General features: G+C 40.3%; 1 protein-coding gene across 1 annotated transcript in view; it reads right to left on the reverse strand.

Annotated features, from left to right (window-relative positions):
- Positions 1 to 10,090: 10,090 nt before the first annotated feature.
- Positions 10,091 to 15,932, reverse strand: part of SHMT2 (serine hydroxymethyltransferase 2) — a 50,517-nt gene continuing 44,675 nt past the window's right edge. The window contains exons 11-12 of the mRNA XM_075265745.1: positions 12,097 to 12,204; positions 10,091 to 10,513 (exon numbers count right to left, since the gene is read on the reverse strand). Of these exons, the coding sequence (XP_075121846.1) occupies positions 10,386 to 10,513; positions 12,097 to 12,204 (236 nt within the window). The 3' untranslated portion in view covers positions 10,091 to 10,385. The remainder of the gene's footprint in view (positions 10,514 to 12,096; positions 12,205 to 15,932) is intronic.

Consider the following 15,932-nt stretch of genomic DNA (forward strand, 5'->3'; position numbering starts at 1 on the left):
CCTGGATTCTGAATATCATGGATGTAACAAGCTGTACAAAACATTCTGATACATGGTTTTGCAGAATTGTTCATTCTAGCACATCCCACGGTCGGTTGGTTTGTTGCATTATGCTCTGTTGAGTCGGCAGACCATTGGGGTGTGCTAACCCAGTTTGTATCACAATAGGGGAGATTTGCTAAATATGTTGTAAATGTAGGCCTCTTGAAGCATATCCATTGTTTCATTGAATTTTCAAGATGAGCTGTTATGTGTGTATATATGAGGAATACAACATTTCTGGTCATTATATGATTTATACCAGTTTTAACCAAGTTCCCCCTATGTATGCTATATATGGAATGTAGGTGAAGACTAGCTGCCATACAGTGCACACAGTGAGTACAAGAGAATCTGCTCTATAACTTACTCAGAAGCAGCTCCAAGGCCAAGAAAGACATATGTAGAGATTATTGGCCTGTACAGATATGAATAAATCATATGAATGTACTGACTGATATGAATGAACTTTAGTTGTGATAGAAAGCTCTAGCATCAGTATAAAGCTATATGTCTTGTTTTCTCCTGCGTTTCCTGATCATTTCTCTCCATTCCCCTCTCCAATAGAATTAAGCCACCAGGGTCATGTCACCTGCAGTCTGTCTTGAGATGGACAGGGCAGAGGTTTTTGCAGTGTTAAGGCAGTTTAACATAGATGGGGAGTGTCATTTCTCGCTGATGAGATCTATTACAAAGATTCTTATAAACTGTGGATTCCACTTTACTGGCAATTCAGTGTCTCTGCAAAAGTCTCATGACATCCAAAAACCAAAATGTGCTCCAAAAAAGCAAAATAGTGCAACTTTCCTTTTGTGTCCAGCTGTGCCCATGTAGCAGTTTATACTCACATACAACATTAAGTACATTATCCTGGGTACACCACTGTCATACATGTGGGCATAAACTGCCATTTGGGCACACAGCAGGGTGCAGATGTGAAGGAGGGCAGACTTACATTGTTGGCTTTTGGATGCAATGTCATGTTTGCAGAGGCCCTAAAATTGCCCCTACAAAATGGGGTCACCTCCAGGGCTCTGCAAAAAGAAACATGGCATCCAGAAAGTCCCTCTAAATCTGTACCCCAAAAGCTAAGAGGTGCAGAACTCCTTCCCTTCTGAGCCCTGTTGTGTGCCCAGGCAGCAGTGTACACCCACATATATAACTTTTTGTACCCAGGATAGCTGGGGCTCTGCAAATGCGACATGGCACCTAAAAACGATTCCAGCAAAATCTTTTTTTTTTTTGTTAATGTAGATTGTGAGCCCCACATAGAGCTCACAATGTACATTTTTTCCCTATCAGTATGTCTTTGGAATATGGGATGGAAATCCATGCAAACACGGGGAGAACATACAAACTCCTGGCAGATGGGTTTTTTTGCTCTTGGTGGGATTTGAACACCAGGACTCTAGCGCTGCAAGTCTGCAGTGCTAACCACTGAGCCACCATGTGGCCCCCGATTCCAGCAAAATCTGCCCTTCATAAGACATAGCACTGTTTCCATTCTCAACCCCACCATGTACCCATACAGCAGTTTTCAACAACATATGGGGTATTGCCGTGTTCAGGAGCAATTGTTTAAACTGTTGGGGGCTTTTCTTTAAGTCCTCGTGAAAATAAAAACTTTGGGGATGAAGTGATGTTTTAGTGTTTTTTCATTTACAAATCCCAATGTTAATAAAAACTGTGAAGCGACTGATGTCTCCTCTTCCCTTCTGTGAGCTGCCATGTGCCCAACCATCAGTTTACACCCACATGTAGGCTATTTCTGTGCAATATTTCTGTGTGTAACCATTCATGAGATGATTTTCTCCGTTAACCCCTTGTGAATATGTTAATTTTAGGGATAAATTAATGTATTTTTGAAAAAAAAATGAAATGTCATAAATTTCACCTCTAAATTGATTTAATTACTGTGAAGGGCTGAAAGGGTTAACAAACTTCCCAAATGCTGTTTTGAATTATTTGAGGGGAACACTTTTGAAAATGGGGTGATTTATGGGGGGTTTCTAATATAAAGGTAGTTACAATCCCTTACAGAACTGAAGTGGTTCCTAAAAAATTAGTTTGGGAAATTTTCTTGTAAATCGCTTTTACACTTATAAATCCAATAAATTAAAGGACGATTAAAAGATTATGCCAATATAAAGCAGAAATATGCTAGATAATATTTATTCTTGTATTTGAGTGGTATGACTGTCTGAAAAGCGGAGCATTTCTTGTTTTGAAAAATTGTGATTTTTTTCCCCAAATTTCCATCAAATTTCCTTATTTTATTAATAAATATAAAAATATTGATCAATGTTCCAGGCAACACGGTGGCTCAGTGGTTTGCAATGCAGCCTTGCAGCACTAGAGTCCTGGGTTCGAATTTGCCAGGAACAACATCTGCAAGGAGTTTGTATGTTCTCCCCGTGTTGCTTGGATTTCCTCCCATTCTACAAAGACATGCTGATAGGAAAAAAAAAAAAAAAGTACATCGTGATCCCTATATGGGGCTCACAATCTGCATTTATATATATATAAAAAAAAAAAAAAAATATTGATCAATGTTTACCACCAATATGAAATACAATGAGTCACAAAAGAACAATCTCAAAAACATGTTAAAATGTCTCAAGTTATTGCCATATAAAGTGAAACATGTTAGTTTTGAAAAATTTGGCCTAGTCCTTAGAGAGGATGCCCAGGCACTTAAAAAATAATAGGAAGGGGGGGGGGGGGTTTAAAAAAAAACAACAAAAAAAACATACTTTAACTATTCCCGACAATGTCCTCTCGGCTCGGGCTGCTCTTTCTGCTCCGGTTGCTTTTCATGGGTCTCTTCCGGAGTTCCACCACTGATTGGTCTCAGTGGTCATGTGTGGCTGGGACTTTGGCCATAAGTCAACACAGGACCAAGTAGACCAGACCTTGCAGGAAGGCAATGGAGCAACGTGCAGCATGATTATTTTTTTTCCCCTTTTTTTCATTGCCACTGGCCTATTTATAACTTAAATGGGATGTCCATTTTTGCCTGGACAACCCCTTTAAGGCTCTTTTAGGATGACTCCCCAAGGGGTTAAACCACTTATATGCTGTTGGACATGGAGTCCTTAATGAATATAAACACTCTTCTCTGTGTTTTATCTCAAGGTATAATCCTTTCGCTAAGAAAATCCGTTTTTAGGCTGAAGCTACACATTGCGGAACGCAGCTTTTTTTTATTTTTATAGATTTTACCATAGTTTTATGAGCCAAAGCCAGGAGTGGATTGTGCAGAAGGAAGACGTATTAAACCTTCCTATACATCTCCCATTCCTTTTTGCAGCCATTCTTGGCTTTGGCTCAAAAAACTGCAGCAAAATATGCAACAAAAAAAGCTGCATTTCCGCAACCTGGGGTCTCAGCCTTAATCTACATGCAAATGAGCTCTTCATTGTACCCTGGGTGTGGCCACACCTGTCTCAGCACCTCTTTTCTCCTATGTATAAACCAGCACACACTTTGTGACTTCTAAGCAGCCAAGTCACTTTGCAGAATATAATGAATTATGATCCCGTAGTACAGACTTCTCTGAGACGCTGCTACCAGTCATTCGCACCCGATCAATGATTTCATATTTTCTTAGTGCCCACGCCCCACATTGAATACATTTACCCCTCATTCAACCTTTCATTCTGTTCTCCCTGAAACTACTAATTACTATGATTAATGTCGCTATTGAGCAGAATGGAATAAACCAATGATTAGAAGTGTTAACCCCCACAGGGGATCGATACAAAGCCGGGATATTACCAGGATTAATCTTAAATTGAGAGCTATAATCAGGCAGCAATTATCGGACTATATTCAATTAACCCCTTCTAACTTCAAATCAAAATGTATCTGTTCTCTTATGTATCATTCACGATTTCACAGAGATTTGTATGGCAGAATACAGGGCGGGATACACGGTCAGTGCACTTGCCGACTCCGATGTCTAGCTCTATAGTTTCATGGAATCCTTTCATGAAGTGTGAAATCATTCCCTTCCTTGTAAGTAATACTATGTTACTAAAAAGAAAAAAAAAACATAATACCCGATGAAGCATGACTCTGTGTGGGATGCAGACTGGCCACATTGCAATTCGAGATTGGGAAAAACTCCAAAGATTCGTTTAGTTACAGGCTTAGGGGTCCGGGTTTCCCCAATTCATTTTGGGTCAAACAAGTCAAGTATAACTGGAATTGAAATGGTCACACACCTCCCCAAAACAAATTATAAAAGCATTTATACTCACCTTGCCTCACCACTTTTGGGCCTCTTCATAGTCGCCTGGGTGATGTCATGCACTCGGGGTCACCATGATGCCCAATCACAGGACACGCTGACCGCCATGACACCACAAAGAGGTGAGGGAAGGCAAGTATAAAGTTTTTTTTTTTTTACCTCCCCATGGCCTCCATCAATTACAGTCTAAGGTCTAAAGAGACCCCAGATTATAATAATTTACTACAATGCATGTTGCAGCGGCCATTTTAGTTTGTCAGAGATGAATCCCCAGTTGGTCGGCTTTGTTAAAAAAAACTATTTGGAATAACTGGGTCGAACCCGTCTCATAATGAATTGGTTCGTCCATCTCTAATTAGAAGATGATCAGAGTTACTCAACGTACACAGTGGCCCAGATTTACTAATCGTTGGACAGTGTGAGCCTAGACAGTCTGAAAATGTGCCAGATTTATTACTGTGGATGTCGGACTGTAAATTTATACTACTTTATAGTTACATTACTTTGAGACAAACTTTTATGCCACAATTTCAGAGTCACAATCCCTTTTCTAAGAGAACATAGCCACAAACCTAGGATGTCAAAGATTTCAGCCCAATCTAGATGTGTCCAGTATATGCCAGTGTCAAGTCGTACAGTCTCAAAGTGCCCATGCAAGGAGTCAAGTCTTTCTCTAAGGGATGGTTTACACCAGCGCCCGGTCTCCACTTTGTGGGTTTCTGTCTTCTGCCCAAGAAACTGGACAGGAGACCGAAACCTGGCAGTCAGTGTCCACCCACCCATGAGCGTCTTCTGGTCTCCGTTTGTGTTTTTTTTTTGTTTTTTTTAACTGGACACAAAGTCCTGCATGTCAGACTTTATGTCCGGTTAAAAAAAAAAAAACGGTTTTGCCGCGGAGAGGCAGAAGACACTCACGGGTGGTCACTTTGCAAACCCATTCAAGTGAATGGGTTTGAAAACTGACTGCCGGTTTCCATCTCCTCTTCAGTTTCTCAGGCAGAAGACGGCAACGTGCAAAGCGGAGATCGGGCACAGGTGTGAACATGCACTTAGTTATAGTTAAATACACACTGGTGTTTCAAACTTACATAAATGAATAGGAAAACTTTGCAGTATATAAGTAGAATATTAGAGAAGAATGCTTCTTTCTCCTCTTACTGGCCTCTTTCCCTGCTCCTCCCCATCTTTGCTAAACTGACTTTCACTTTGTAAACCTCACTGGCGATGCAGGAGCTAAATAAGAGCATTCTATCACAATCAAAGTACTTCATTCACATCAGCACTGCAGCCCTGGAGTCCTGGTGTTCAAGTCCCCCAAGGGCAAAAAAAACACATGTGCAAGGAGTTTGTATGTTCTCCCCGTGTTTGCATGGATTTCTATCTCATATTCCAAAGACATACTGATAGGGAAAAAAAAAAAGTACATTGTGAGCCCTATGTGGGGCTCACAATCTACATAAAAAAAATAAAATAGAAGTTGAAGGATCCCAGAAAATTGTGTAACTTATTATACAAAGAATATTGCTGCACAGCAGATACCTCTTGAACGCTAGAGTCACACCTCCAAATACACCGGAAAAAATTCCAAATTCTATTACTTTCAGTGTGTCATGCTCCCATTTAAGTGAATGGGAATAGAAATGGGAGAAGAAATGCCCCTAAAGCCAAAATCAGCTAATTTACATAACAATAAAATGAAGATTTTCATAAAAATGGAATGAATTTGGTGTGGAATTTCAGCGCTGGAAAAAAAAAAAAAAAAAAAAAAAAAAAAAAAAGCCTCATTCACTTCAATGGGTTCCTTTTCCTGCTTTTTTTTCAGCGCTGAAATTCCACACCAAATTCATCACCATTTACCTCCGTGTGAATGTCCTTCTTTAGGGTACAAACTCCTGCTCAATTCATTCAATAAGCAGCAAAACTTGCACACACACAAAAAAAAAAAAAAAAAAAAAAAAAAAAAACACGCACAAAAGGAAATTTACTAAGCATAAACTGGCATAATTTGTACCCCACGTCACATCAAAATGTTTTAATTTGTTTTTAGATAGTTTTACCATTTTGCAAAAAGGGTGTGGTTTCAATGGTAAGAAGAGTAGCGACTTTACATAAAGTGGGCGCAGTCTAAGTTGCATCAGGCACTAAAACATGCACAAAGTTCTGGTACATTTTTGAGCCATTAACCAAGCCAACCAGTAGAAAGTGTAAAGTAAGACTAGACAATCTAACAATGTAGTAAACAGCATTAGACATCTGGCATATTAAGGGGGCATTCACACGGAGTAACGCGGCGCTGATTCTGGCACGATAACTCACGTAAGAATCAACGCTGCAAAACAGACTCCCATTGACTTCAATGGGTTCCGTTTTACGCACGGTACACATTGAATTCAATGGGTTAAAAAGTCTCCATTAATTTCAATGTGTACCGCGTATAAAACGGAAGGCATTGAACTCCATGGGATTCTGTTTTGCAGCGCTGATTCTTACGCGAGTTATCGTGCCAGAATCTGCACCATGTTACTCCGTGTGAATGCCCCTAAGCCTGTCTAGACTGAAGTTTCTACTAACTTTTAGATTGTATTGTGAATCTGCCCCACTGTGTGTCTCTAGCCTAAAATAAGGTTTCAGTTCTCTTTTATTAGGTTACAAAAATTGACAAATGTGAAACCATTTCATACATGCCGTCATTTATTAAATAACTTTTATTCACGTTACAGATCTTTTTATGCAGCATGCAATGCAAGACCAATATGTATTAATATATAGATCTATATTTTTATTTCCAGATATGACATGTATAGAAAATGTATGTTCACAATCTTACAGGTAAGAAGTCATTCTGTACACGGTTTTTGAAAAATAAGTTTTCTGTTTATACCTGAATTATATTACGGAGAAGACACTCACATGGAATGGAGACTCTTGATTTAATGAAAATAAAGACTAATCTGAGCAGTTTATTCTGGTAATAGGAGAGAACCGTACGCCTCAATTCATTAGGCCGCGTTAGCACGATTTCCATTCCTGGAAGGAGAATCCATTCGGCCCAGCTGAGCATTATACTGCTGCCCCCTTACAGCAAAAAGGGTTAATAGCACAGAACTGTGTATGTCACTGCAGGCAGCGAGCAGATGGGAACATTACGCCAATACCCAGTCTCATTTCATTACATTTACTCCGTTTGTTTGTTAATCGATTCTAATTTGACCGCCGGGATCGTTTAAAAAACAAAAATGCGAGGAGTCTACTTCCCAAGCTGTTGCCTGCTCCTTCCATGGACGAAACACAGCCACAGCCTCGGGGCAAATACAATTTCATCTAACAAATTGAATTTGCTTTGCGATAATAGTTCTCTGGCTGTGATGGGAAGTTATGGCTGTGAGCCCTGCATGAGGAGGAGAGAACCACCACGTCACAAACTATGGCTCCAGACAGGAAAGACGCCTTTAAGATTAGCATGAGGGTGGCGTGCTGCCAAGCCATGGCTTTTACAAGTATTTTAATAATGATTTTGCTAGAAATGTGTGTAGCCTGCCAATATCATCAATTAAATTAGTATTTTGAAACCGGTGAACAGATTGTTTTGCATTAGAATACACATGTGTATTAATTATTGCTCCATTCTTTATGCATATTATCTGGAAAGGAACAGATGAATTAATTCCCCTTCTTCTAAAACACTCTACTGGGTCTTACTTTGTGTTATCCTGCCTGCATGCATCATTCTAAAGAAGGTGTAGGGTATTTTATGGAAATGGTTTTCAAAGGCCAAATATAAGACATTCCTGCTGATACCGGTCATATCATCATCTAAGGAGCTACAATAGGCAAATGGCCTATCCTGGTCTCGAGGAGGAATTTTATGGTGGGGCGCCAAGGCAAGAAAGCAATGGAGGGTGAGGTAACGGGGCTTTTACTTATTATTTGCTGCTTGCCAGCATTGGCAGTCACTAGTATATCATAGTATGGCATTCTAGAGGTAATAATTACAAGATGGCATTATGGTTATTAGCCATCGTTACATATACCATACTTGTCACATACAACATCTTATTCTACAGAGCATGCACCTACTACAATGGTGAGGATTTTAAAGGGAATCTCTCAGAACCCAACCCTGCAGATAAGTTAGGGTCACATGAATCCAACAGTGTTTCCCCTTGTGAATATGTTGCTCTGTTGCCAAGATATCACCATTTTGTTAATACACAAGTGAGCGCCACAAAGGTGTTGCCATTGCTCCAAACAGGTAAGTGACAACACCCTTGCTCCAAAGAGCTTATTTCCATATTGACAATACCAGCGATATCTAAGTAACTAAGATAAAGATTTGTGAGGGGAACACTGACTCAGGTGACTGAAACTTATCCATCTGCAGAGCTGCGTTGATAATGCGAGTAACCGATAGCTTTATAGCACAGCGAAGGTGATCTACTTAAAAACGTCTTAGAAAAGCATGGGGGGGGGTGTAACTGTAGAGATGTAAGAAGTGTACCAGGCTGGTTATGATCTTCATTTATTTAGTGGATGCATCTGCAATCCATATCACTATGGGGTGATAATAGGATAATAAAGTGTATTTAGCAAGGAAAGAAATATGGGGCAGGACCCTCTACTTGCTATTGACTAGAGACCTATGATCCCGGCAGCACGGGCGCTAACCGTGATCCCGGCAGCACGGGCGCTAACCGTGATCCCGGCAGCACCGATAACTTACTGTAAGTGAATTAGGAAGAGAAAGATTTCTGCTCAAATAACTGATCTTTGAAGGAAATAAACCTATAAAACAACCATTCTGTGAATGAGAGTTTAGGAGCACTGTGAGGCGCTTTTATTTTTCACTGGAGGTACATTGTAGGCCAGTCTGTGAGATCCAGAACATAAGTCACTGCCCCATTGTAGGACTACTACCGCACTCAGAAATAGTGACCTCAGTATGGGACAGTAGTCCTCTGGTGAGGCAGTGACTACGGATGACGGATGACTACGACGCTGTGAAGCTGGATCCACAGACTGTGCTCAGTATGGTCTGCATTTCACATATGAAATACACCTATGTGAACCACGTCTAATAGTTAAAAAGCCTAAACTTATAATATACAGGCAAATAATGTGCCAAATTTATCAAAACACTGGGTAATAAATTTAGACCAGATTCAAACCTTTTCATCTAACTTTACAACCTAATGGTTAGTAGACTTTGCACCAGAATTTTGGTAGAAAATATTGGTTGAATTTTGGAGCATTTTCAGCAACGTTCCTTATCAAGTGATCTACAAAAAGCAACGAAAACACATAATATGTGGTAAAAGGCATGTCCACCAGTTTTTTGGCACAACTACAATTCTGGGATATTTACTTAGAAAATCCCCCCTATGTCTTTTGCCCATAAGACGAGACAATAACAAAAGTGAATTCAATAAACATTTTTCATGATTGACCATATACAATATAAAAATACTATAAAATGTCACAAAAAAAGAAAAAGGTGGTTATGTTGTCAATTGCAAAGTTTTAAAGGGGTTGTCCTAGTAATAAAAAAAAACCCTGAATGCTGGCAAAACTTGAAAGTAACGTATAACGCTATACTTACCATTGGCCATGTCAAGAGATGCCAGTGCGGAAAACCAGATGTCATCGCTGGACAATGCAGATGGGAGGGACGATACTTATACAATGGTGTATTTCAATCAATGACTTCACTTAGGAAAATATTTTTTTATAACTGGACCCCTTTAAAAAAAACATTGGGATGGTACTTGTTGGCAATTGAAGATGGGAATGGAGTCCACACAATGAATGTTATTGCTTTTATTGAAAGTCACTAGACACTATAGTCTACAAATGCCACGGAAATGTTCACTGCGGTGGCTGCACAATATGTCCATACAGTCCCGGAAGTATGGCAAAGTGAATCTGGTGGAAAGAGTCTGCGTCAGAAAAAAGCAGAAAAGTAGAAAAAGATTTGGAGAATGAGCAATGCATAGTAAAGCATACTAGTAAAGCATGTCCTTGTCAAAAGGTACAGAGGTATAGACAGGGAACAGATGGCAGAGGGCAAATAAAGTATCCGTCTTAGAAACAACTCAGTTTAACGTTCCTCAAATCCTGGCATAGGGAAGGCACGGGCAAATTTCTCCACACGTTGACGGAGATCTGCAATACGCTGTACCGTGTCTTTGTCCTCTAGAAGGAAATTCTTGAAGTCTTGTAATTTGGCTGTAAATATGAAAGAAAGGAGCTGTTTATAGAATACCACCTACACACCAACTCTATGAGATAATCCACCTTGATCTACTGTAGACAAGACCTTCACATGCTACAAGCAAAAATCCATATTACTACTTTAAGCAATAATTCTGTATGACCAAGAAAGATTTTATGATCCTTTATGAAAAGGATATATTGTAGGATGTTAATTCTGCAAATCAAGCACAGCCAAAATATCACGTAGATATCGGGAAAAACAGAAGGAAGATTACGAGAAGTCAACCATTTCACTAATCTCCTGACCTCACGTGGAACATGCGTCAAGTTGTTTGGTTTCCCACAGAAGAATTTGTTATTGTAGGAGATGAGAAAGTGGTTTGCAGTGCCCTGTAGGAACCTAGAAACTACTACTTGGCTAGAAAAGTGTTTAGGTTTCCTGTAGTAATCCTTCAATTAAACTGCTTTTCTTAATGTAACATTCTCACGTGCCACTTGCTTTACTGCGTAAGAGATTCAGTAGTGGTCCGTGCTGCTCATGTCTATGCACTGGGGGACAGAGCATCCTGCTGTGTCTCCTAAGCCCCTGTATCTAGTATGGGAGCGAGCACTGTAGAATAGAATAAGATTTTGCATTGCTGGCTTGCATACCGGACACAGCAGCATGATCGGATATGAGCGGCCTGCAGTATTGACTGTGCAAAACCTGCTGTGCAATGTATTTAGACAAACCATTATTACACACCCTCCTGTATATAACTGGAGGTACACTGTAATGTAATGAGAACACCCTTTGCCGTCACAGGCAAAGCAGTATAGCAGAGTATTGGAGTGAATGGTGCGAAGCTGGAATACTAGAAAAGGCCACTACTAAGTAGATGGGAAGCTGGTAGTCGGACTGATGGAAACAAAGAAGGTCACGGCGCTCTGCCGAGAGCTGCAGAAATATCAAACAACCGGTAAGGATATTGATAGCTTATTCTAATGATAGACCATCCATATTCTGATTCTGGAAAACGCCTTTCGTTCAATTTAACCATGATATTCCCAGTTACAATATTCTGTGGTTTCTAGTTGACGACAATTATTCCCTCAATCCAATTGGTTAACGAATCATTGAGTTATTAGCCAGTTCCAGACCGCTCACAGTACTAACTCTGCAAGGAAGCACTTGTATGTCTTTGCAGAGTTTAAGCAGCTGTACAACATTGTTGACTGCTGTGACATCCCAGAGAGAAGGCAGGGAGTTTATTACCATCCCAGTCATCCCGATCACTGTATGCACAGCACTCAATGAGCAAGGGTTACACAGCAATAGAAGCCACCATGACGCAGTTCTCCAGCCTGGATGTCATGGGAAAAAACGACCTGGTCCTGAAGCGGTTAAACGTAATTTTCAATTTTGAGATATTTCATACAGCCATCTCATGATCCTTACCACTCCATCAGGATACCATTACAGTGCTCACTGAAAGACACCAGTTGCAGACTCATACAGTGATCTTAGACATATGGCAATTCTCCTATATATATAAATTACTAAAGTAAATACCTGACAGCTGTGTTATGTGCCATCTCTGCCCATTATCACCCACCTGTTTTGCTCTTCACATCAAGTCCAATCTGGATTCCTTCATCAATAAAATCAACCACTTTTTCAAAGTCTGCTTCTCTGAAATTGCGAGAGGTAAGGGCAGGAGCACCTTAAGAAAAAAAAACAAAAAAAAAAAAACGACAAGGTTAGGGTTCCTCTATATTATAATACCCAAACAAATCCTCAGTGAAGCAAAATGTACCAAAAAAGTTTGGGGGTGGGGGAGAGGGGAGAGTGCCCTTACTGTCCTTCCCCTGTGTAGTACATTGTTGGGGAACCCTTTGCTGCAGTACATAATATCTGATCAATACTGAAAGCATCCAAAGACCCAATCTGATACGTAAGCTTATATACACAACATACAGTATATGTTTTTTCCTTACATTTTTACATACACAATACCACAGTCACGCCATCTACAGCGGGTACTTTATAAGACCACTACAAATTATTATTGGACACATGGACACGCACATTCTGGAGGAATTTTGAAGCCAAGTTAACACCTCGAACCCTTAGTCAAGTTCCGGAAATAACTTATGAAATTTTTTTGCAGTATGACAGGACACATTTTACTGCTTACAATAAAAGGGTAGACAGTCCGTGACAATGTTTGACATGTACCAGCTATCTAATGTAACATAAATAACAGGACCCAAGGTTTCCCAGCCAAGCACTCCCATAGAATCACAGGATCTCTGCCAGCAAACCATCTTCCCTTAGTACATACTGGCTCCATCTCTTCCCCTGGTCAGTCATGTGCGGGCACTTGGCAGTCAGCTGTGATGCTCAAATGCCTATTGTAGGCACTTTTGGCAATGGACAGGGGGCAGTATAGGCGATCCTGGCTGGTCTTCAGCTACACAACAGTGTTCTCACACCAATAACTTTTTTTCAGACACCTGTGCTATAGTAACACTTCTACGGGATAAGACTATATTCGAGCTAGCCATCTCATCAAACATACATCTTGAGTCTTGAATGCCCAGGATTCTTATTTCTTATTCTTCCTTGCACTACTTTTGGTCAGCACTAACCAAAAGACCTGCCATTTTGGGGACGCAGAACCAGTCATATAGCCATCACAATTTGTCCCTTTGTCAAGGACACTCCAATCCTTACACCTGCCCTTCAACTTCAGGACTTGACAGGCTATGTTATGGTTGGTTGGAGTACCGTATTTTCCGGACTATAAGGCGCACATAAAATCCTACGATTTCCTCAGAAATTGAAAGTGTGCCTTATAGTCCGGTGCACCTTATATATGGATGGAAGCGGTGGCATGCGAGGAGTTAAGCGGTGGCCGCCGGCAAAGTCTGCGTGCCGCTTCCATACATTGCAATGAGAGCGTGCTATTCGAATAGTATTCGCTCATCTCTAAGATAAGATAAAGATAAGATAATCCTTTAATAGTCCCACAGTGGGGAAATTTCAGTATGTTTCAGCTGCATGGTAATACACAGTAAATATTGCAGAAGTAGTAGACACACATATGCTGAGAAAGATATACTAGGAGTCCATAGCAGCTTAGGAACAGAGAAGAAAGAAGGAGGACATTCATAATCATTAGTTCTCTGTGCGGAGTGATCTTCGCTTGGTCTGATGTAGATTATACAGCCTGATCGCGGTTGGAAGGAAGGACTTGCGATTGTAACTTCTTACAATTGAAGTTAGAGATGAGCGAATACTATTAATAGCACGCTCCCATTGCAATGTATGGAAGCGGCACGCAGACTTTGCCGGCGGCCGCCGCTTAACTCCTCGCGTGCTGAGCGCTTCCATTCATTTCAATGGAAGCGTGCCGTTGAAATGAATAGAAGCGGCTGGCACGCGGGGGGTTAAGCGGCCGCCAGCAAAGTCTGCGTGCCGCCGCTTTCAATCACATATAAGGCGCACTGGACAGCGCTTCGCCTTATAGTCCGGTGCGCCTTATATATGAACCTAGACAGAACTATAAGGCGCTCATGGGTAATGCGCCTTATAGTCCGCAAAATACGGTATACGGGTTAATATATAAATGGGCGCATCAATGTCGCCATCTTAAATAGCACACAAAGAAGGAGTTATCAGATCATGGTTATTCTGTTTTTGCTTTTTTTAACCATTTGTATAACCCCACAAACTGGCTTTTACATTACTTCCATAAAGTACGGCTCGCCTATGTCACTCATCATATGCGGTATACGTATATACAGAACAATAAACACATTTAAGTATGTCAGGCCACCTGTCACCCCGGTGTCGTACGACTCAAGTGTTCCAGCAATCTCGGGGTAATTGTACCTTGTCCATATTTCAAGGACTGCCTAATCTACACTTTGCTGAGTTAGCTGTGTGAGACCGTAATTGCTACTTGGATGAATTCAGCAGATGGATGAGCTGCAGCGTCTTTATGAACAATTACAACTATTAAAAGCATGGACGAGATTTATGTTTAGATCACCAAAACCCCAGGGAAAATGAAAGACACTTTCAGTTTTGTATTACTTTTCTCACTCTCCTTTAGTACAACAGAGAATTCCGTCCGGATCTAAGTGAGATTTACTTATAATGGAGTTTTTAGCAGAAAAAGCAGATTATACATCCTGTGACATATTGACATCCCCTGTAGAGCATCTCTATAGGGATATCTCCTAAATTCTGAAGGTACCTGTAGGGATTAGCAATACAAATCCCATCATAGCAGATTTATAAGACTTTGATATTGATAACCTATTGGTAGATTGATGGGGTTCCAACATTGGTTACCTTTACGGATCAGCATGTAGCGACTGTGCCTGGGGTACAGCAGCCAAGTTCAACAAAGGCACTATACTGAATCCATACCATCTATACCTCCTGAGGAAGCCTGACTATAGGAGAAACGTGATGAGGTGTTTCTCTGGACTCTGTTAGCGGCTACCTCGGACCATATACCTTACACCATGACCACAGATATAGGATTTGTGTTTCATCCTAGGGGTATATTTTGCCTTGTATGCACTCTGATATACTGTAGTATTAATGCTTTGCACACCTTTGCGATATCTTTTTATGCTCCTGATGTACTAATTCTTTGGCTCATTTCAATTATTGACTTATATAATATTAAGGGATACAGTTTATATGGGGCATTTATTGTGCCATATATTAATATATTGAGTGTTTTGTACTTGCCTACATATATTGTGGGCCCCAGTATGTTCAAACTACCTGTCTTGTCTGGTTTCTTGTATATGCACTTTTATACAGGTGGAACTTCTATATGATAATTTTTGAACCATCATCGTGGCATATTTTGGGCTTTTTTGTCCATGCAAATTCCACATCTCTTTTTCCAATATTTTTGATCATACTATTCTGTCTATACCAGTCCTTTGTACCCTATTGAGGTCTTTTGTTTCTTTTGGCTAATTGCATCTGCCCTGCTGTTTGGATTTTATGAATGTTTATTAATAAAATTGATTTATATTTTTTATAATTATTTTGTGTTGAACTTTGTATTTGTGGGCCAAATTTTTTGAATGTGTATGGATATGGGTGGCCTTAGCTTTGTATTTATTCGAGGTTTCTTTTGTATTGAATCCATACACTGGGAAAAACTAGTGGCTCTGTCTGTGGATTCCTAACACGGAAGCTGCGCGTTCTAGGTGGGTTTTTTAAGCTTTTGAAAAGTACAGTGTGGGAGAAAAATGGGTGCCAGAGGAAAGTCACTGGTTCCCTGGAAGTAATATAAAAGGCTGGTCTACACAAATAGCTTTTTTACAGTATACAGAAATCCCTGCAGTGTAATGCATCTCTACAAGTAGATTCTGTGCATTATTGGGCATAGTGTCTGCACCTGCCTGTGGTGTGAAC

This window comes from Leptodactylus fuscus, chromosome 2 (genome assembly GCF_031893055.1).
Source record: "Leptodactylus fuscus isolate aLepFus1 chromosome 2, aLepFus1.hap2, whole genome shotgun sequence".
NCBI classification, from domain to species: Eukaryota; Metazoa; Chordata; class Amphibia; order Anura; family Leptodactylidae; genus Leptodactylus; species Leptodactylus fuscus.